Source organism: Drosophila bipectinata, chromosome 3R, assembly GCF_030179905.1.
Source record: "Drosophila bipectinata strain 14024-0381.07 chromosome 3R, DbipHiC1v2, whole genome shotgun sequence".
NCBI lineage: Eukaryota > Metazoa > Arthropoda > Insecta > Diptera > Drosophilidae > Drosophila > Drosophila bipectinata.
Window position 1 is genome coordinate 14,354,486 of NC_091739.1, and position 21,246 is coordinate 14,375,731.

The following is a 21,246-nucleotide window of genomic DNA, read 5'->3' on the forward strand; positions in this document are numbered from 1 at the left end:
TGCAAGCTGAAAGCGGCAAACGATTCCGTTCAAAATCGGAGCAATCAAAGCATCAAGATGTCAGTAAACGCGGTTGAGACAACAAAATTACTTTGAGCATCGTTAGGGCCACGATTCGAGCTGAAAACCGAGGGGAGAGCAGCAGGAAAAACATGAAAATCATCTTTCAACGCGATGCGCTTTCGACAACAACCAGAATGCCAAGGTGGTATGGGTAACTGCTCCACTGCAGTTGGGTTTAGTTGCTCACATGATGGCCAGAATATATAGAAAAGAAATAAAACTACAAGACTGCGGCAAAGACAGCAAGCAAGTGTAGGAAAATAAAACGAAGAAGGCCAGAGAACTGCTTTTTCATTTGGCTGCCGGCAGTGTCCATGGCGAACATCGCAGTGAGGATTTAACTGGTTTTCCTCACAGTGTCAGAAATACTTCCACCATATAAACTAAATCCATAAAAACCCTATCAGAGGGTCCAAATATGAAGACTCTCATTAGTTAAAAATAAAGGAAAAATAAAGGCAAATATTATTATTCATATATCTATATTTCCTTTGCATCACTGCCAGGAAGTCTTTTTCGGATTTCTTTGTTTTCTCCACGACTGCTCCATGCTCCACCACCCACGCCACAGTGACCCTTGCAACTCCTGAAAATCCCGACCCCTGCAGCATTATTCCTCCCCCCTGAAAATCATCTAAACTGATGCAACACCGATACAAATACAGTTCCATACAGCTCCACCATCCTCGTCCCGTCTCTCTCGGTGCTGATGGTGCCATCCTTTTCGCCGTCTCATTGTTCGTCTCCTCGGTTCAGTTTGGTTTGGTTCCGTAAATTACACTTTTGATTTTTAGTGGCCGTAAAATAATCGTAAATGTCGTGGTTATTGCGACCGAAAGTGCCCATTTTGAGTGGCTTCCTCCAGCCCCACCTCCGGCAGCCCCTCTCTAACTGATATTTTCGCTCAGTGCAGCTTGTCGATGTCGGCTGGGACGTGCTGCTACTGCACAAGCAGCCCCGAATACCCTCCAGTGCTGTCAGTACTTTAGGGCTGAAAAGGAATCGGAATAACAGGTTTTTCAAAAAAATATATTTTTGATTAACAGGTTTAGTATAGAATGTTTTTTAAGAGGTTTTTTTTTAACTGAATACTATTAAAAATAGGCTCTAAATAAAAACTTATTCTAAATATTAATAATAACACTTTTAAGAAGACTTCTTTGTTAAATATTATTATTCTTATTCAGTTTGGAGTCTTGTTTTTAATTTGGCTTAAAAGCTGCTGGCTTGGCAGTACTGCCACTCCCCTGCCTTCCTCCTCAACCCCCTTTGGGCCATCTCCCTGAGCAAGCTGCACTTGTTGTTTTTAATAAGTTTCTGGTTGTTAGCTGGCTTTTGTTTTTGCTTTTGCTCCTCTGGCTGGCTTTCTTCCTTTGATGTTTCGATTAAGTTCGGAGTTCGCGTTGCCGAACTGGTTGGTTGGGTTCTCCTTCCTCCCCATTTTAACCCTCTGCGGGCACCCGGCCACCCGGCCGCCCCCTCGACCTCGGTGGGAGCATTTTGGCTTAAGTTTATGGCCATTTCGTTTCACTGTCTCTGCCTTTGGCTTTGCTGCTCGTTGGCTTGATTTTCTTGAGCACTTCACCCATTTACCTTTTGGCTGTTTCTGGGCTTGTGCTGCAAATTTTCTCACATCCCAGGTCTGACGCAACTGGTTGCTCATTGGTCCGCTTACCTCCTACCACCACCAACCTCTTACCTCTCGCAAATTTCGAATTTGATTTTATTGTTATGATTTCAATTGTTTTCGCAACGTAAACACTGGAGATTTCCAGAGCAGACCATGTCGAGTTGTTGGTTAAATAATTTTCCGTTTTTATTGCAATGCGCCAGAGAGATCTCTCAGGGGAGAAACTAGTTAGTAAGACCCCCTAAAGTCTGACACAAATATTTTTGAAATAATAACTCTAACCACCTTGTTAGCCTTCAAAGACTGTTACCAAAAGTCACATTAGAACGCCCTATTTCCCGAGAACAATTCCCAAATATGTTTTGGTGATCTGGTAATCCTTTTGAGGCCAGACCCTCCCAGGATCTGAAGGCCGTATTCCCTGTTAAAAAAAAGGACACTAGTCGAAAACCAAATCAATTCATAAATCATAAAAATGTGTCATAAAAAATATTGCTTGCCATAAATGGAATGGGAATGGAAATGGTAATGCTGCCTTTCAACATGTCCTCGAGAGCGAAAAAAATGCCAAGGCTGTAAGGATGCTCCTCGTAGCTGACCTTAGGAGATTTGTTTTGACTCGAAGATAGCGTATATCTAGTCTCTGTTTCGATCCGAATCCGAAAAAAGGACACCCAGGTATTGTGAGCTCGATTATTGCCGGCACCGGTAATAAATCATAAAAATATGCCAGATCGGGCGGCCTCGTTACACGGTGGATTCGTAAATCCCCTGTAAAATTGGTGGTAGGTACAGGGAGTATGTAGTATTGCCTGGGCTTGGTCCTGGACCGATCGCGCCCTCGAGGATCTGATAACAAAACCACCGGCATGGCCAATGCCCAGGCTAACAAAGGGCCAACAACTTTCTCTTTTGCGCCAGACGGCATTCATTCTTGCCAAATATGATCGTTTTGATTTATTTCCCTAAATACAAATTCCTGTAGTGGCGTTTTTGTTTGGCTGTCAGTGAGAGGCGCCTTCGAAACATTTCCATGTATCTGCATTGTTCGTAGAGTTACTGAAAATTAGGAATTGTTTTATTTAACCCTCTGAGTTGGAACTCCATTGGATCTGCATAGATGACTTCATTTTCGGGACCATGTGGCTGTGATGGCAGGGCTGTACTTGTAGTTCTGCCATGACTTACTACAAGCAGATGATTTAATATGACCGCATAAATGGGTATAGACACGCACACCAACAGAGTGCACTTCAGATGCATTCGGCTCGAAACTGGAACCCGTTCAACAGGCTCAGCGCGCCGACACAGACGCCCCACACATGTTGCCACCGAGGCGTCCGATTTTGGAGGAAAACCGGGGCGACAGTTCCACCATCTTGAAAACTGATGCTACTGTAGGATGGTCTCAGAGTTGATAATTCTATTTAAAATTGGAACCAAAAACACGGGTTAAGCAAACACATTTCAGAGCTAGAATACTTGAATACCACAGCAAATATATGTTGTATAATAATCCCCACTTTGTAGTTTTATTTTCTGTAGAGTTCTTATACAATTTTTGTGGGTTTTTTATGGCCTCATTACGATGTGAACTTCCTGGAGTGCGTAAATCATGGCGTCAACGAGCTGCGACCTTGCCCATCGCGATGCTGGCCAAATCCGACGTCAAAACAAATCGTTAAAATGCCATAAAAGCCAACACATCCATATGCAATCACTAAGCAAATGCATTCGAATAAAATTTTAGCGCCGTTTCCTCGATTCCTCCGCATCATCATCAGTGGCATCAAACTAACGGCGGCAACATCCGAGGCACCTCGTAAAAGTAATGATGTCTATGGGCCATCAGCATCGCGCAGATACATTTGTATCTACACGCCTCAGTCCCAGTCTCAGCCTCAGCCTTAGACTCAACCTCATCTGCGATGAAGGGGGGATATCACAATAATTATGGCATACGTCACGGAACTTGGGTTTTTATGTCTTTTATATTGATTGTCATCATGTCACACTAACAGATCGTAAAAAGGTCGTAAAATCAGCAGACTAGAGCTCAAGCCACTCACAACAAAAAGGACTCAGTCTCACTCGCACACCGGAATGAACACACATCCCCCGAAGGTCCGAGGCTCAGGATCACGCAAGGACACTCAAGCCAGAGGATGCTCGGATCGTTTCTGAGTGAATTGCTCAGCGGATTCGGCACTCAAGTGGCGGTGGCGTCAAGTCGTAAAAAGACCATAAAACTTCGGCCTGTGTCTCGGTATTAACCGCAATTTGTTTATATAGTTGTTAAAATGACATTCTATCTTGTTCCGCTCTGTTCTGCTTAGCATTTAATTGCCGACTGCCGGTTTTTTCTTTTTACGATCTAATAAAATTTATTTTACGACAATTTAAATGGTTTCATTCGATGGCAATCCAAAAGGTACGACAAGTGGCACTTTAACTTGGCAACAGGTTCTACCAACATGGCACAGAGTGGAGCCCTGGCATATGTCAGTCATCAAAATATTGACAGTATGAAGAATCCCTTCCGGGATTGGCTTGACCCTATTCCCACCTTCAAAACAAACACCCCAGCCACCGAGGGTCAATCTATTTGCCCACTTTTGATGACTTAATCCACCGCAAAGTGGCTCAGTGGTGCCGAGCACGGTGCTCATTACGGGGTCAGGAATCAATTGCGGCCTGAAACCAACGCTGTGAACCGACTGCTTATGCAAAACAGAAGAAAAACAATACAGACCCTGGACTGGCCATCCAGGCAGCGGCAGACAATGAAGACATTCGTTTCGGCGGGATACTTACCTTCTAATCCTGACAATGAACCCTTGACTTCTGGCCACAATTCATCACACAATTGGCAGAGCATTTGCATGCGGCTCATCCCAACTTTCCGATTCTCGCATTTCCCAGTTATGGCTACTACCTTTCCTTGGCCAAATCCTAATCCGGGGAATGAGGACCGAGGGCGACTAATTGAGCACTTTTGTTTGAGTGCGGTGCCTCGCGGTTTTAGCCTACTTGTTAGCTGTTGGCCAACAATTGGTTGGTCCTCCCACTTGCACTGCAAAAATTGGTTGAAGTCTGTGAGTAAAGTCCTTCAGCTTCCCTATTTGTGGGCTCAGGTAGTGCCCCTTTTTGTGGGCAGTGCACCCTTATTAACTCAACAGTCTCAGCCGTAGACGAAGCCGAATCCTTTTTCACTTTCCAGGGCCTGTGAAAACGTGCAAAGTGGGTGTAAACGGATCGAAATGATGATTGTTTATTGTAATTTTTATGACTGCTTTGCACACAAACACGCCAAGGCGGGATGATTGCACTCCTGGGGTAGAAGGGTGGCCAAGGCCAATTGCTAACAGGCAACAGCCAACAGCCGGATGGCTCAAGCTCTTGGGCCACATCAGTAACCGGCCAACTCTAACTCTAAGGTTGTGGGTGGACCGGAAGGTGGTGCTGAAAACAAAGAAATGGCCGGATAGCGACGACAACTTCAAGCACTCGAAAACTTTCTAATTAAGCCATTTGCCTGATAGATATTGATGGCAGCAGGTAATGTGTGTGGGCGGACACCATTGCCAATGATATGAACATCAAAATTGTCCCAAGAGAAAGCCAATCGGACTGATCTCGAAGCCTTATCTTATGTTGATTAATATGTATATTTTTCTATAAAACCACCAAAGTACCCCCTTTGAAAAAGTCGTATTATTTTCCAATTTTCTCAGTCTTTCTGGCTAAAACAATAAATTTTCAATATTTATGGCTCTGACCAGGTTAATGGCGCCTAATATCAAGTCTCTGGGATCTGATTAAATATTTTGCATGCTCAGAATCGACTTGGCCAGCAACGCTGCTTATCAATTTCAATCAATTTGCCGCCCAAAGATAGTTTACTTCTTAGACTTCTACACATTACGAATCCATCAGGCCAATCATCTGCCAATCTTGGCCATCATCCACATGGGCCTATATACCACATATATGTATATATATCAGCCGTAGCATCGAAATAGCCGGATCGAGTTCCGGCCGGCGGGGTGCCATAACACTAATACGCAACTATTACCTGAGACTGGTTTGGTTTATGGCCAGAATCGCAACTCTCCCCCCTCTCAATGGGGGAATAAATTAAGCCAACGTTTATGGAATGGCGCTGGGGGCGGTTATGATGCATTTTTAATTGACGTTCATTTGAAGAAACGCAAAGAGCGCTTCAATTCAATTATGCGCCGCTGTTCAGCCAACGACGAGGCAGTTGCAAGTTGCTGCTAGCCAGTTGCCAGTTGCTGGTTGCAAGTCGTCAGTTACCAGAGTTGGCAGTTGCAACTCCGTCTACGTACGTCTCTGATTGTATGGGCCATAAAAGGCGCTCGCAACGGTTTTGGGCCAAATTGCCACTTTGTGTGCAAATTTGAATTGTGGAAATGCTGGGCATAAAAATGGAAAATCGCGAGCCTCACAATTGTTGGGCCATCCTAGAGTACACCTGGAATAAAAAGGGATTACTTATATTTAAAATTTAATATATTAATCATCAGAGGCTCCGAGGGGGATAGCTCGTATATTTATACCTATCTATTTTTTAAAAAATCCTTGGGAACTATTCTCCCTGTGTTTTCTGACATTCGTATCTGGTGAATGCCATCTGCAAACATTTTAAGAGCTGCTGCTCGTCAAAGGCATAGCCAGGCCACTGCAAACAGAGCCAAACCAAAGCAAACCACTCCCCCACCCACACACACACCTCAATTACCACCGCCAACGTTGGTGGCACTCAACTGCTAACGAATGTCCCGCCCAATTGTTGCACATTGGAGGACCTGAGGACTTTAGATTGTTGTTGGATTTGTTTTTGCAGTCGCCCGTTGATGGGTGACGGGTGGCGGCGGTTCGTCAGTCGGTGGCCCGGTGGCCCGTCAACTTATTCATTAATTCATCAAATCGCTTTGGAATCCCCTCACGATTTATTCGTACGAATGCAATGGTTGTGCCGGTCGTCGATAGTTGTCTTAATTGGCTTCGATTCGATTGTATAAAATAAACGTTAGGAGACGTGTTCTGCTTAATTGGAAAATTTGTATGTCTTGTCCGTAGATTTTCGCAGGGGGCCTTTAGCGTTTATTGATTTTCCAGCAGGTTGGAAAATTCTCGAAGCCAAGTAGCGGGCTTTTTAATTAATTGCGAAAGATCTGAAAAGTACCTTAATTAAGCTTCTAGTGAGGGATATTTTATTCAAATTATATAGATTTTATCTTAAATGTATAATTTTATTGAAAATTGCAATAAGTTCTATTAAAGCCCAGCTTAAACTCTACAATGTATGGCCACATTCCCACCTGTACCTTGAATGCAACCCGATTTTTGACGACACTGGCACACAAATAGGCCTTAAGCTTAAATCCGCAAATATTTATAATTCCGTATTAAATTCATAATGCAGAATGTTTAATGCATAAATACATAATAAAATTTTACGACTCTTACCTTATCTTGTCACACGAAAACAATAATAAACTTTCATTTAAAAATGAAACAGGAAACTTTTTGCGCCACTCGGCAGTTGCTGCATTTTACGAGTATTTTATTTGTGCACGTTGCAGTTGCAGTTGCATTGGCAACAGCAACCTGCATTACAATAACAACAATAATGAAAGAACACGTTAAAGGGCAGGCGCCACATGCAACATCGATGTGCAACGGCCAATCGAGCGCCAAACAATTTGTCATTTTTTGCCAGCCGGGTGTGGGAGTGGGGGGTCAGAATCGGAATCGGAGTCGCAGTCGGAGGCGATGATCAATGCTTTGAATTATGATGAGGATTTATGCTTGACACTGTCGCAATGTGGCAGATAGTGCCGGACAGCTCGGACAGCAGATGGATGAATGGATGGATGGATGGACAAGCATTTACGGGCCTCCCTTCTCCGTCCGACGTCCGCTGGCCCGGTGGCGCTAGTTTTATGACCGCCACTTCCCCCACCGAGTTCGTCAATGGAATGAAAACGAACCACGGCACCACCCAGTGCCACCCAGACCTCACCGCCCATCCCGGCGGATGCCCAGCCATTTGCCAGCCCCTCCTATGATTTATTAAGTGTTAATAAAGAACTTAAATCCGTTGGATTGCATTTCGCATTCTGTGCTCTGTTTGCGCTCTTTTCTCTCTCTTTCTCTGTCTGTTTGCTTGTCTGGCCTTTTGGGGTCATCCTCTGGATACATCCACCCACCCAGTTTCAGTCTCCTCCCTGCCGGACTCTCTCTGGCCAGGAAAATGCAGTGGCATGGCCCTCAGGATTTCCTTATCAATGCGTTCCATATTCGCGGCGCGCCGATTTCATTTTGCGCTCTCGCCAATTTCGCAATAAAATTTCGCCAGCCTGCAAATTAAAATTGCAATGTAATTGGTTAATCCATGCGTACATTATGGCCATTGTAGCCGGGCTATTCAAATTTGCAGAGGAAGTGCGCCCGGTAGTTTCATTTCGCTTCTTTGCCTCCTCATTGTTTTTGGCTCATTTTTTCCCTTTTTTTGGGGATTACATTTTTCATTAAATTTCTGCGCGAAAAGTACTGCGGTGGGGGGTCGTATAATATGCGTAAAAATTTCCATGATGGGGTCTCCACAGCCTCTAAAAAGAAAATAATATCAATTGATATCAATAATATCAATGTTGCCTGAAAGGTAAAAACCTACTCCATTTTAGTACCAAATGCATCAAACTCAGCCATTTGTTGGTCATTAAGTTTTCATCACCTTCTCGGCCTGCCTTCTCTTCAAATCGGTCTCTTCAAAGCCTGGAATCTAAAAGAGAATGTATTGACTTTGAGAATTGTGAACGATTGGTGTGATAAATCTGAAGGAGGGCGATAAAAGCGCCCTACATAACAACAAAAATATATAAACAGAGGAAAAAATCTACTTGCTATGAGATAATTATATAAACTTGTATCTATAATTGAAGAAAGAACATCTTATTAAATGGTATGCATTACAAACCTTTCCTTAGTTTCTTACTAAATTAAAGAATTTTTCTTGATATACCTTTCATTTGTATATACACATTTTCTCTCAGTGCCTCATCCAACAGGTGCCTTGCAGCATCAGGCTGAAAAACGCCGAAAGAAAGAGCCAAAATCTTTATAGACAATACGTAAAAAAACGGCCACTGCAGGCAGGCACCCCAGCACCGATGAGTATTTTGTTGAACATTTCTGTGTAAATAAACCTCTGGGCCACACAACTTTGATCTTGGCTGGAGGAGGGGAATTGGGTGGAGTAGTGGGTAGTGGGCGGTATCTGGTACTGCGATCTGGTACTAGTCTTTTGATGTTTCGGGACTGGCGTCAGCGCCGGCGCTTCCAGCTGCCAAATTGCTGCTTTATTAGCTGCGTAAGTGGCTCCCCACGATTTCAGTATCTGTATCTATGATTAGATTGGTAGCACCTATCTTTCTATCTCGCGGATGCCCTGGCTCGATTTGAGCGATTGTGGCCAATAAAGCAGCGGGAGCTGCCGCCAGGGGGTGGGTAACTGCTGAGGTGGCAATTAAATCGCTTGTCTAATTGCTCTGAACCAGTTCTGGAAGGCAAATACGACCCATCCATCAAGTCTACCTGTGAACGGGGAGGAGTTGGAGTCGGAGTCTGATTTGGTTTCGGCTGCCTCGGGGCTAATTGGCCACATTTAGCATTGTCCATATCCACTGGGCACTCTCTGGGCAGGTGTGAGCTTTCCTTACTATTTTCCCCCATGGGTTTTCGCAGAACGGAAGCTCTCGTAAATTGCTGCAACAAGCTACCGTTGACAGGGCGACCGGGACAGGGGTGGGGGTGGTATGAAAATGAGATCGCTTTGTATGCAAATTCCTGGGAATCGAATTGCGAATCGGGAATCGCACAATCTCAATGGGACTTTATACGAAGACAATCGAAGCATTCCCGTCCAGATGTGTGGGCGCAAGGAGACGTCCATTGTTGAAAGTGTTTGTCTATTGAAAAAATAAAAGAAATGGTTTTAAATTCAACAAAAAATATATAAATAAAAATAGTTACTCCAAATTTGTGCTTGCAACTATTTTCATACTTGTTGCTCTTCTGGGTTCCATTTCGAAAGAGGCTGTCCTTAATTTTGCAGGGGACCTCAAAAAATATCAAAAGAATATCGAAAAGAATCGAAATACAAATCATTTAAGGTATTCCGCTTAAGAATCGGATGAAAACTGGGAAAGATATAACATTCGTAGGGGCTCGTTGTGGCATTCCCATACTTTTTCAGAATTTTGAAGGGGACCCCCTAGAAAATTGTACAAAAAATTTAAAAAATAATTTGTTTCTAGATTTTGATGCAGATTTGTGGAGAATCGAAATACAAATTATTTAAGATATTCCGCTTAAGAATCGGATGAAAACTGGGAAAGATATAACATTTGTCGGGGCTCGTAGTGGCATTTCCATACGTTTTCAGAAATCAGGTCAAATTTCGAGAAGTTATACACATCGGACATGCAGAAATTTTGCATCAAGAACTGTATTAAGAATGTATAAATTTTTTTTAGAATGTGACTTTAAACTTAACGCTATTAAAACAACTTAGCATTTTCTTGAAATACTTCTTAAAAACGAAATACTGAAAAGCGTACAACCAAACCCGAAATCAATCATTAATTGAATTGTCAGTCCAACCACATCCTGGTTTTCCTTCCGTTCAAAAATGCACAGCTGAGGAAAAACAATCATCGATGCTGAACAAAAACAAAATCCAGTCTCGCAACTTTTCGCCAACCGAGCGGAGCTCCTACAGGAGCAAGAATCCAACGGGGCAGAAGGAGCAGGAACAGGGACAGGAGCAGGAGCTGGAACTGGTACAAGAACGAGACAGGACTGGCACATTGCATACCCCATAATGTAGCAAGTTTGAATATACTCGTACTCGTAAGATTCCCGAGTATATTAGGTAGCAAAATTTTTACGAGCTCATTATGGCTCATTTCGGCGATTGTTGTGATCCTTTTATGCGCCTTCGAATGGCTTCAAATGGTTATGAGGCTATTTCTGTGTCATTCCCGTCACTCCCCCGCACCCTCTCTCGACATTCGCATTCGCATCCGTATTTTCCCTTGGGTTTCTGGGGAGTCCTGAGCACTGAGCACTGAGCCCTGAGTTCTTGGTCCTCAGTCCTTGTGTCCTGTTCCCGACTCACGATATTTAGTTTGCAGTTGCGACTGCGATTTTTACTTTGGCTTTGCTTTGGTCTCCTCGCTTTTCCTTGGGTTTTTGGGCCGCATATTTGGAAAATGTCGCCGCGACTCCGATTCGAATGTGTCTGTCTGTTTGTTTCTGTGTGCGCTTTGTGCAAGTTTTTTGTATATATTTGGCTTGTTGTTGATTTTACAGACTTGGCACCGGGGGTGGAAAAAAGGAAAATCCTTTGGAGTTGGAGAAAAGTAAATTTCTTCTTATAATAAGTTTATTTTGCAAACACTTGTGGCAAGCAACTTTGTTTGTTCGTCGTCGGTTTCTGGCTTAATCTACGAGCCGTTTGTGCGAATGTGGAAACTTTGACAAATATTTGCAAAAGTTTCGCGAATGGCTCGGCGTTGTGCCGCTGCAAGAACCCGATCTATTTGCATTATGCATATGAATTTATTAGCATCAATTCGATGCCATATTTACATTGACATTAATATCCCATTGAAAGTATTGGCGAAAGGATTGAGCATTTGGTTTTGCATTCGAGGCTTGCATTTGAACAGGAAAACCGCAGAACACAGTATTTCCGCAAGAGAATGAGGAGAATAGAATGGATACATTTGTATTCAAACATAAATTATGAAATTTAAAACAATTGTAGCATATTTTTTGGGTCCAGAGCTTGTAACCTTTTTCTTTCCTGACTACAGTGAATTTTAATATGAAAATGTATTATATTAGGATAAGAAAACCTTTTGGTTATAAAAACTATGTATTATATTTGTTGGCCCTTGAAAAGTTTGTCTATGGGGAGTCAACAAAAAGCTTGAAAGTTTATCACTCATACGCAGTGTTGGCTTCAAATCGATTTTCCATTTTTAAAAGTGGGCGGAGGAATACTTTGATAATTTATTTAAAATTGTTATTATTTAAATTCAAATATTTTTAACAAACTTATAATAAAAATACACGTTGCAGTAGTGATTTTATTTAGCCCAATAGAAGTTGCGTCTCTTTGAAATTAATTTACATTGAAAGTTAGAGTTAAATAAATGTTCAAGAGCATACATATTTTAAAAATAAAATATGTACGTTGTTTTCCCTTTTAAGAAAATAATTAATAGTTAATAGTAATGTATAAAATAGGCTCCCTTTTAAGTTTGCAGAAAAACTGAGTCAGCGAAACCTTTTTCATTTTATTATTTATTAACGGCAGTACACGAATGACAAATAGTAAAATATATTGAAATAATTATAAATTACGAATGTTTTTGATGGCTAAGAAGTAATTTATATTGAGCTATTAAATGTCTCGTAAAATAATAAATATATTTCAAAAAGAAAAAACTTCTACTTCCAAAATTAAGCTAAATGCAATCGAAAAAAATCGAAAATTTCGCGACTGCCAATGGAAATAAACTGAAAAAATGCAGGCGGCCAATGCGCTCAAGCAGACCTCGCAACGAGATGTGCAGTGCTTGGCGAGAAACTGGCAACTGGCGGCTCAAACGGCCCAGAGCGGTTCGCCACTCAGTTGAGTGAGTTGGCCGATAGGAAAATCAGCCCTCCCCCATGATGAATTTCCCGGAGCCGAGCGCATTTTCCGTACGCGCGAATGATGAACGAGAGTCGCCCACCCCCAGAGCCCGAGAAGAGAGAGCAGCAGAGCACTCAAACGGCACACTCATTGGCAGAAGAATGAACACATTCGAGCAGACGTTCATCCGGGGACTGGTTTCTGGCTGCTCTTATCACTGCCAGGCACAGGGTCTCTCTCGGGTTTTGCGCTCATTTCGGCTTGAGTGGATTCGAATGTGAGTCTTGAGTGGGTCGGGACTGCGGACTGCGGAGCGAAACTACGCTGGCAAAGTCAAAACACTGGCCACTGCGATTTGGTGGAAACATTCGTTCGATGGCAACGGTTTGGATAACAGGCGCGCGCTTTGTTTTATTATCCACATTATCAGCGGCATTATTGTTATTATTGGCCCTGTGCGCTATATCGTCGCAATATCGCAGTATCGCCCACGCGTCCGCCCGTAAATGCCGCGCGGAAAAGCCGCTTTTCACACCAGTCTCGATTTGAATTTTGGGATTCGAGGGCAATCCGTCAGGCAGACGCGCGCCCCTTCGGTCAGTAGTGCTACTACTACTGCTAATAATCGTAAAAATCATAAAAATAATAATAATAATCGCAATAACAATAAACATAGTAATAATCGTAACGCTTACGAGCCCTCGATAGTGCCACGGCAGAGCAACCAGGAATTCAAATTCAAATTCGAATTCAATTAACATCCGATCCGAGTGCAATTGGCTAAAAAAAATATAATAAACAAAAAAATAAAAACTCAAAAGTTAATCCAAACCAAAACGCAACTAAGTATACGAATATCACTGGTGAAACTAAAGAAACAATTGTGAGAAAATTAATTTAAGATTTAAGAACAAACTGCAAACATTTGTGAACAAAGTGCTAAATAAAAAATAAATACCAAGAGGCCCCAGTGGAAAGTGCAATACGTAATATTAACATTTAAAATATACAAAATATACTTTTAATAAATATAAAAAAAAATATACAACCAAAATTCAATAAATAAAAAATAAAAAACATTTTAAAAGTTTATTAATTCTCTACTTCATCCAAAGCAAATGTCCATAAAAAAAATTATAAAAAAATCCTCATAAAACAAATATTAAAAAATAAATCGAAGATCATCAAAGATCAAGTACTCACCTGAGTAGTATCCTTTAGAGCCGCAAGGATCCGTCTCTGACGGAGCACCGCCAAAATTCTCACCGCCAACAGCGCTATGAACTCGTACTTCGAACAGGCCTCCGGCTTCTACGGCCATCCGCACCAGGCCACCGGAATGGCGATGGGCAGTGGCGGACACCACGATCAGTCGGCCAGTGCGGCGGCGGCAGCCTACCGAGGCTTCCCCCTCTCGCTGGGCATGTCCCCGTACGCCAACCACCATCTGCAGCGCACCACCCAGGACTCGCCCTACGACGCCAGCATCACGGCTGCCTGCAACAAGATCTACGGCGACGGAGCCGGCTACAAGCAGGACTGCCTAAACATCAAGGCGGACACGGTGAACGGCTACAAGGACATCTGGAACACGGGCGGCTCCAATGGCGGCGGGGGCGGAGGAGGCGGAGGCGGCGGCGGTGGTGGCGCTGGTGCCGCAGGAAATGGCGCCAACGGTGGTAACACAGCAAATGCCAATGGACAGAATAATCCGGCGGGCGGTATGCCCGTTCGTCCCTCCGCCTGCACCCCCGATTCCCGAGTGGGCGGCTACTTGGACACGTCGGGCGGCAGTCCCGTTAGCCATCGCGGCGGCAGCGCCGGCGGCAATGTCAGCGTCAGCGGCGGAGCCGGAGGCGGCGGCAACGGTGGCGTACAGAGCGGCGTGGGTGTGGCCGGAGCGGGCACCGCCTGGAACGCCAACTGCACCATCTCGGGCGCCGCTGCAGCCCAAACGGCAGCCGCCAGCAGTTTACACCAGGCCAGCAATCACACATTCTACCCCTGGATGGCTATCGCAGGTGAGTGTCCGGAAGATCCGGCCAAAAGTGAGTGTCCACTTTCGCACAAGAGTCCACTTAAGAACCTTTATTCCCCGTAACCCTCCCTAGTCCACCACCGAAGCTTTCTTGTTTTCTTAGTTGGTATTTTGTTATTTTTTACCTTAAATGGAACAGAAATTTATTTTGTGAGTAATTGTTGTCTTTTTTCGAATAAACAGAAAGGGTAAATAATGAGTTATAAATGATGGATCATAATCATATCAATTTCATTTCCAAAACAGCCCTAGGCCAGGTTTATTTAAGGGTTCTTATTGAAATGAAATCTTAAAAATTGGAAATTATTTTAATTAAGCTTCTGATTGATTTGAAAATTGTTTTCCACTTAATCTATTTAAAGTCCGGTAGTCTAGTTGGCAATCTGTGGATAGTTTATTAGCTGGCCGCCAATTTAAGCGATTTAATCGCTCTAAGCAAGCTCAGAGAACCGAACCCATAAACAAGAGCCACGATGGGGCATGGTGGCCAGAAAACTCGATTCCACCTGCTGGAGTCTCGAATCTCGTATACCGACTTCCCTGTTTCTCTGTTCTCTGTGCCTCGACGACACCTTGCAGCGCTATGGCTGCCTCATAATTTTCAACACTTTGTTTACTAATTTTTGTCACCTTTGCTTTTAATGATGCTCGGCGGTAATTGTTGCACGTTGCAACGACGGCAGCTCTGGCTGAGCTGCCCAAGTGAGCTGCAATTTGTGCAGCGGAGTAAAGAGCAAGCCCGAACGAGGAGCGTGAATTATGGCATGCGGCAACATAGCAGAAACACAAAAAAAACACACACACACAACAAAACAGTGGCAAGAAAAGGGCGGCAAGGATAGAAGGAGTCGAAGAATCCTTTCAGGACACACACTGAGCGCAGGAGTCGCGCTTATTACGGTTAACTACGCCATTATGTAATTATGTTCAGCACCTCGCCCTCGCTTTTTATCCTACGGGTTGGTTTCCAGCCGAGCGAGGCGAAGGGCTTGAGTCTCAGATTTGGCCCGTTTGGGCCAAGAACAATGCCAAGAGTAGGTCAGCAGAAGGAGGTCTAGGTGCTCGAAGATCGAACATAAATTGCGCACAGCTTTACACAGAAAAAACGAAAACTTAATAATTTAATCCATATTTTATTATAATAAATATTATATTTTATAAATTGCCTTGAAAAATCAATCAAATTTCACTTAAAGCCATCTCGAAGAGCTGCTCAAAAAACAATTAAAGTTGAACTAAATTCAGGACCCTTACGACAGGTTTTCCCCTCCAATCAATCGACTCGGCGAGATGATCAGCGTAATGAAATTTATGCGCCGTTCCAGCCCAGTTTGAAGTGTCGGTGATGAATTGGCCGGGCCGAAACCGTTTCCCAAAAACCCTCCATACAGGGTGTCTCAATTGGCAGTCTTTCTTAACAAACTCTCAAAGATATAAAATTTCCAACGTCTTCTCCTAAGAACTTCTAATGGTTCTTACCTGGGGATGATCTTACCTTTTTAATGGGTTTCTTATAAGAAAACGAGACGGCCTGTCAGTTACGATATTCGGGCCTAATGTGTGTTGAGTTTTATATTAAGAGGGGAAGTTTTAGAAAAAATATATTTAATTTTTAATACAATTTCATTGATGGTTATCGTAAAATAAAATCAACATGATTGCCATTTGTCGACTGCTATCGCTGTTTTGATTTATTCCAAGTCCAAAATCAAACCATATAATGCGAAAATAATTTAATTTGAAGCGATTCGCTGTGAGCTATCTGAGAACTGATTAAATCTAACAAATGCAAAGGCAACGCAAAATCAAGTCATAAATAAATCGGCGCACACTTCCAGCGATCATCGATCATTTGCCGCTGATCCGCCAACCATGGACCTCAGCCCGAAATGCAAACCGAATTCAATTTTTCGTATCTAAAACATGGCTTTGCATTTGAAAAACCCACATGGAGGGGCTTTTGTGGCAAGTTTGATGGTGTTGGCGTTGCTATGTTTTTTTTTGGGTTTTTGTATGTGCGAACACGGCGAGCGAGGAGCATTAAATCATTGTCCTGAAGGCTTTTAAGTCATTATCGATAAATTTCAACATAAATTCGTAAATTTGCTTTATTTGAGCCACAGAGCAAAGTGTGTGTGAGGTTCAGGTCGGCATGGCCAAGTGGTTTATAGCTTGTCCGAAATTTGTTCGATGCCTAATTTTTGGCCCTGAGGTGCACTGGGAAAAAATGAGTCCCTCCTGAGGTTGGGCTCTTTTTTTTTGTTACACAGTGACCTTGAAATGTACTGACAATTGACACGTTTCGAGCAATCATAATTCATATTTGCCGCAGTTCCCAAAAAAAAAGGACTCTCACGCTGTGACGCAATTATCGCAATGCCTTGTTCAGTGACTTTACCTGCCATTATGGTCATCACGTATAGGGACCAGAGGCACGTTAGTCCTTCTCAAGGTTAATGGGCTGCTGCAATACTCGGCCTATTCCGAGTTCAAATGCCCATCATGCAGAGTGCAACCGCATCCCACCCAAAAATAAAGCCCAGAGGAAATGCAACCGACCCAGATGCTGCCCCAGATGATTATGTAAATGGCGAGTGCGGAACGCACTCACAGGAAGGCATTTCAACGCGCGCTTTTAATCATTTTTTCGCCACACTGCCGTGGAGCCCCCAGAATGCAAAATCAGAAACAAATCAAAGCGCCTCAACCACACATATACTCGTATATATCTTTTTATATTTTATTTTGTGGCGGATGCTAGGGATATCCCCTTGTGATCGCCTCCTGCCCCTGCCACGGCCCAGTCGATTCACTTTTTCGGGGATTGGTTTTCGGGTTCTGGGGCAGCTTCTTGCATTTTTTTAATGTATTTTTAAATAAGGAATTTAATAAGCACCTTGGCGGTCCTCAAGTCGTTGGACTCCTCGGTTTGCCGGCCCGGAGACCAATGTTGCAAGACGTCGACATCGACAACGACGACGACAACACAAAGTGGCCCAGACACATGGCCCAGGCAACATGCAACATCGAGGAGCTGCTGCAGGGCGAGGAGCAATTTTTGGGTCTCCTCTTGTATCATTTTTTTGAGGAGCACATGGTAACAATGGGAATATACATAAAAAATCTATATAATCTATTTAGAAAATAAAAAATATTTAACATTTTGTAATTTCATGCTAAGTTGATTATGTGATTTATTTTGCATTCTCTGTGTGATTTATAAAAAGCGATAGTGATGGCCGATAAGGAATAATTAATGGAGTATATAGTGTACACCATATTTTTCTTCCGCGTTCCGACATTGGTTGTTTTTCGAGTAATCGATCATCTCTGGAACATACAAATGTCATGTGAACTGGCAATTATTGTGGCTTGGCCAGGCTAGTTCCACTGTGCAGCGGACGTCTTCTCGCGGCGGTTGCAAAATCATGTTTTAAGGTGTTTTTGATACCTAATAAAAACAACAACACGACCGGGCCAACAGGGCACACACACACGTCCAGGGAGCAAAAGAGACGGGAAGTATGAGTGACAGAGAGGGAGTGAGGGAGAAATGCAGCCATGCCGTGGCCAGGACAAGGGTCGTGAATATGGGGGAGTATGAGAACATACGGCAGACGTTAGTGACCAAAAGGGTGCCCCTCTGCCCCGCGATAACCCTTTGCTGGCTACGTCATCCGAAAGACCAAGACCAAGACGCCAACAACGTGGCCCGGCCGTGTTTATTATAAAACAACAAATCATTCATTATAACCACTTGTGTGTGTGAAAGTGGCGTAAACATGAAAAGAAACACAGCCACACACATGTATAGCCAGTTCCATGTTGTTTCTGATAATATGCATATTTGCGTATTATTTTGATTTTAATAATGATTTATTTATTATTAATAATTCATTGGTGGTGGCCTCTTGCCGGGATTTGGTCTGATTGCGATCTGATCTGATCCCAGACAGCCCTCGATCGCTGCCTCGGCGGCCGTGCGGAGGTTTAGGTTCTCCGGTGTGTCGGATTGGAGTTCCAAAATCCAAATCCAAGTGCGAAAGCTGCCCACGATCTCGTTTGGGGATTGTGTAAGCCAAGTTGGCTACCAAAAGCCAACGCATAGGAAACGCATATTATAATGAGCTTCAATTAAGATACGAATCTCAAAGACTAAAAAGACAAAGATTTATGGGTTCACAATTGCCAGACTTCAGGTGGCTAGAGTTACACAATGAAAAATTATGTTTCAAGATCTTTTTCAAAAGAACTCTAAGACTAGTTTTTAAAGCTATTTCTAGCAGTGTAATAGTTTAAAGATATTCTCAGTTTAAAAGGGCATTTAATATTCGTTGGGGAAATAATAAAAAGAATTCCTGTTTGCCAACTCTCTGTGATTTACGGCCATCTGCCTGGCCTGGCCAAAATGTGGGTAACTGTTATACCAAAAGGCCAATGGTATTTTTTTCATTGTTGGGTCATCGATTTGTTCGCCGAATTCTCCAAACATTTGCCTACAAACTATAATTTATAGAATACTATTTTGATTTATATACGCCCTGCAATGGACGTTTCTAGGTGGCCAGAATGTCCTGCTTCTAGTGCCCTTGGCTCCTCCCATTCGGGCCACATTAATGTCAATTTAATGTTTCCTTAATGACTTCTTTCGCCCGGCAACTTGTTCAAGTTGTTGTTATCAGTTTTGTGGTCAAAAGTGGGAAAGTGTTTATGCTAAATAGCCGGCCGGACTGGCTAACGAGTTTTCCCCTGGAAAGTAAAGCCTTGGCCATATTCGAGAGATGTTCCAGTTGCATTTCTACTCAAAGTCTCGAATGCCACATGCTCGGCGTCTATTTATTTGGGTCGGCAATTAAGATTTATATCAGCCCCTTTGATGGGGCAATAAAAGGCCGAAGACGCCGCAAGCTGCAGCCGGCTCTCACTCTTTCTCTCTCTTGAGAAGAATTCCCCCTGCCCTCCAGAGGAGAATCTCTCATTTATGCGACTGGCGGCTAATCCTCCCACAAATGGTGCGTGCGCCGCCTTAAAGAGTCATAAAAATCATTTTATTGCCCCTCGACCCCGCGCTGGAAAAAGGTGTGAAAATGCCAGTTGCACGATAAGGGGAGTCCGCGGGGCAACCGCAAACTAAATGTTTAATTTTTACAAGTCGCGTCGCATGTAAACAGCATCCCCCCACAGCCAGCCATTTGTTTGAATTTGTCTAAAGTGCCTGGCCCCCTTTCCAGCTTCCCAGATAGCTAGCCTTTCTTTCATAATTTTCATTGCGGCTGCCACTGCAAATGCCAAAGAATAAAAAAAAATCAGAGGGGGTTAGCTAGTTTTTTTTTGGCAGTTTTCTTTTTTTGTAATTTTTTTAATTTAAAACCATCTTTGTTGTTTCTTTTTGTCTGGTGGGTTGTCTCTCTCTTGTTTTTTTGGCCACTGTGTGTAAGCTGGAAATTACGTTTACTCAGGCGCCTGGCGCGCATATTTAAATACACACGTGTTTTATCGCTGCCATTAAATCATATTTTTATACTTTTACCTTTTCTACGGCAACCTGCCCTCAACCTGCCTGCCTTTCGAGGCGTTGGCATTTCGGATTGTTTACATTTTGCACTTTCATGGCATAAACAAAGCTGCGGCGACGCTAAATATCGCGGCAGAAGGCGAGACATCCAGCAAACCCGATCGAAACTGAAAGATAATGGCCCTAGCCGTGAGTCAGCCTGAACGGGATTGATGGCTATGGCTATTGAGAGTCACTTGTAGTGCCAGACTAGTGAGGACTAGGTTTTTGACTTTTTGGGAATTTAATTTTAAATATTTTCGAAAACAACAAAGCTTCTTAGACCTCCTCTTCCTTTAAATATCCCCTTCCCAGAATCCCCATCTGCATCCCACAGATCTCTTCGGAGAGCTTACAATTTTGATTCAACATTTTTTAAACGTTTTCTCCTCTCTGTTTTCGCTTGCATTTTCAGGTAAGATAAGATCTGATTTAACACAATACGGCGGCATATCAACAGACATGGGTAAGAAAATTTCCACTTTTATTTCGTTACATTTTACACTCTTAAGTTTGCGCAGAATCGGTAGCTAAGTAGAGTATCCAGCAGGTCTACTAACACACTCTAGAACTCTAACTAATGGTGTCGGTTACTCTAATACCCTAGCATATGTACCTACTTTTAGGTGGAAATTTATTCAGCGTGAGGCGGGGCTGTGGGTGGGCCGGGAAAACCTGGGGGCCGCGTGTGGAAATGATTGATTCACTGTCCCATGATTACGCCTCGGCTAAGAGCTCCGACCAGCTTTCGGTTCTCTCTTTTTCGCTTCTGCTCACTGTTGGCAATTAATATTAAACATGGCAATTCAATTGGCCAACAAACACGCACGCAGGAGTGGGGAGCAGTGGGATCTGGGCCTCGGTTAGGCTTGGACGCCTCGTTGGCCAGGCTCCCTATCCCCTTTTCCCTATCGGCCCTATCAGATCGACAAGTCTGGGGTAGAACACGATCTTGGATACACTTTAAATGGCACTTGCTTCTTGTATAAAATATATCTTTTGAAAATAGGGCATCTGCTAGTCGTTGTGATCTCCTTGCTTGAGATAGTCAGTGCCGAACGCGAACATCAAAGCCCCCAGAGCCACTGAAGGCGTTTATTCCAGCCTGTTGTTTGGGACCTTTTGATGCGAGGTTATCAATCAGTCTTGTCTCGAGCAGCTACTTCTTAAAATCCAATTACACACGTGAACAAGGGTATCCAAGGGGACTGGGGACAGGGGACAAG

At 43.3% G+C, this 21,246-nt stretch overlaps 1 protein-coding gene across 5 annotated transcripts in view; it reads left to right on the forward strand.

Moving 5' to 3' along the window:
- Nucleotides 1-12,771: 12,771 nt before the first annotated feature.
- The window catches only part of Ubx (Ultrabithorax), a 72,009-nt gene continuing 63,534 nt past the window's right edge, over nucleotides 12,772-21,246 (forward strand). For 2 of the 5 annotated variants that reach the window (XM_017247667.3, XM_017247668.3), the window contains exon 1: nucleotides 12,772-14,449. In XM_017247667.3, the coding sequence (XP_017103156.1) occupies nucleotides 13,708-14,449 (742 nt within the window). In that variant the 5' untranslated portion in view covers nucleotides 12,772-13,707. Of the gene's footprint in view, nucleotides 14,477-20,435; nucleotides 20,487-21,246 lie in introns of all 5 variants that reach the window. The other 3 variants (XM_017247664.3, XM_017247665.3, XM_017247666.3) reach the window with 3 other exon arrangements.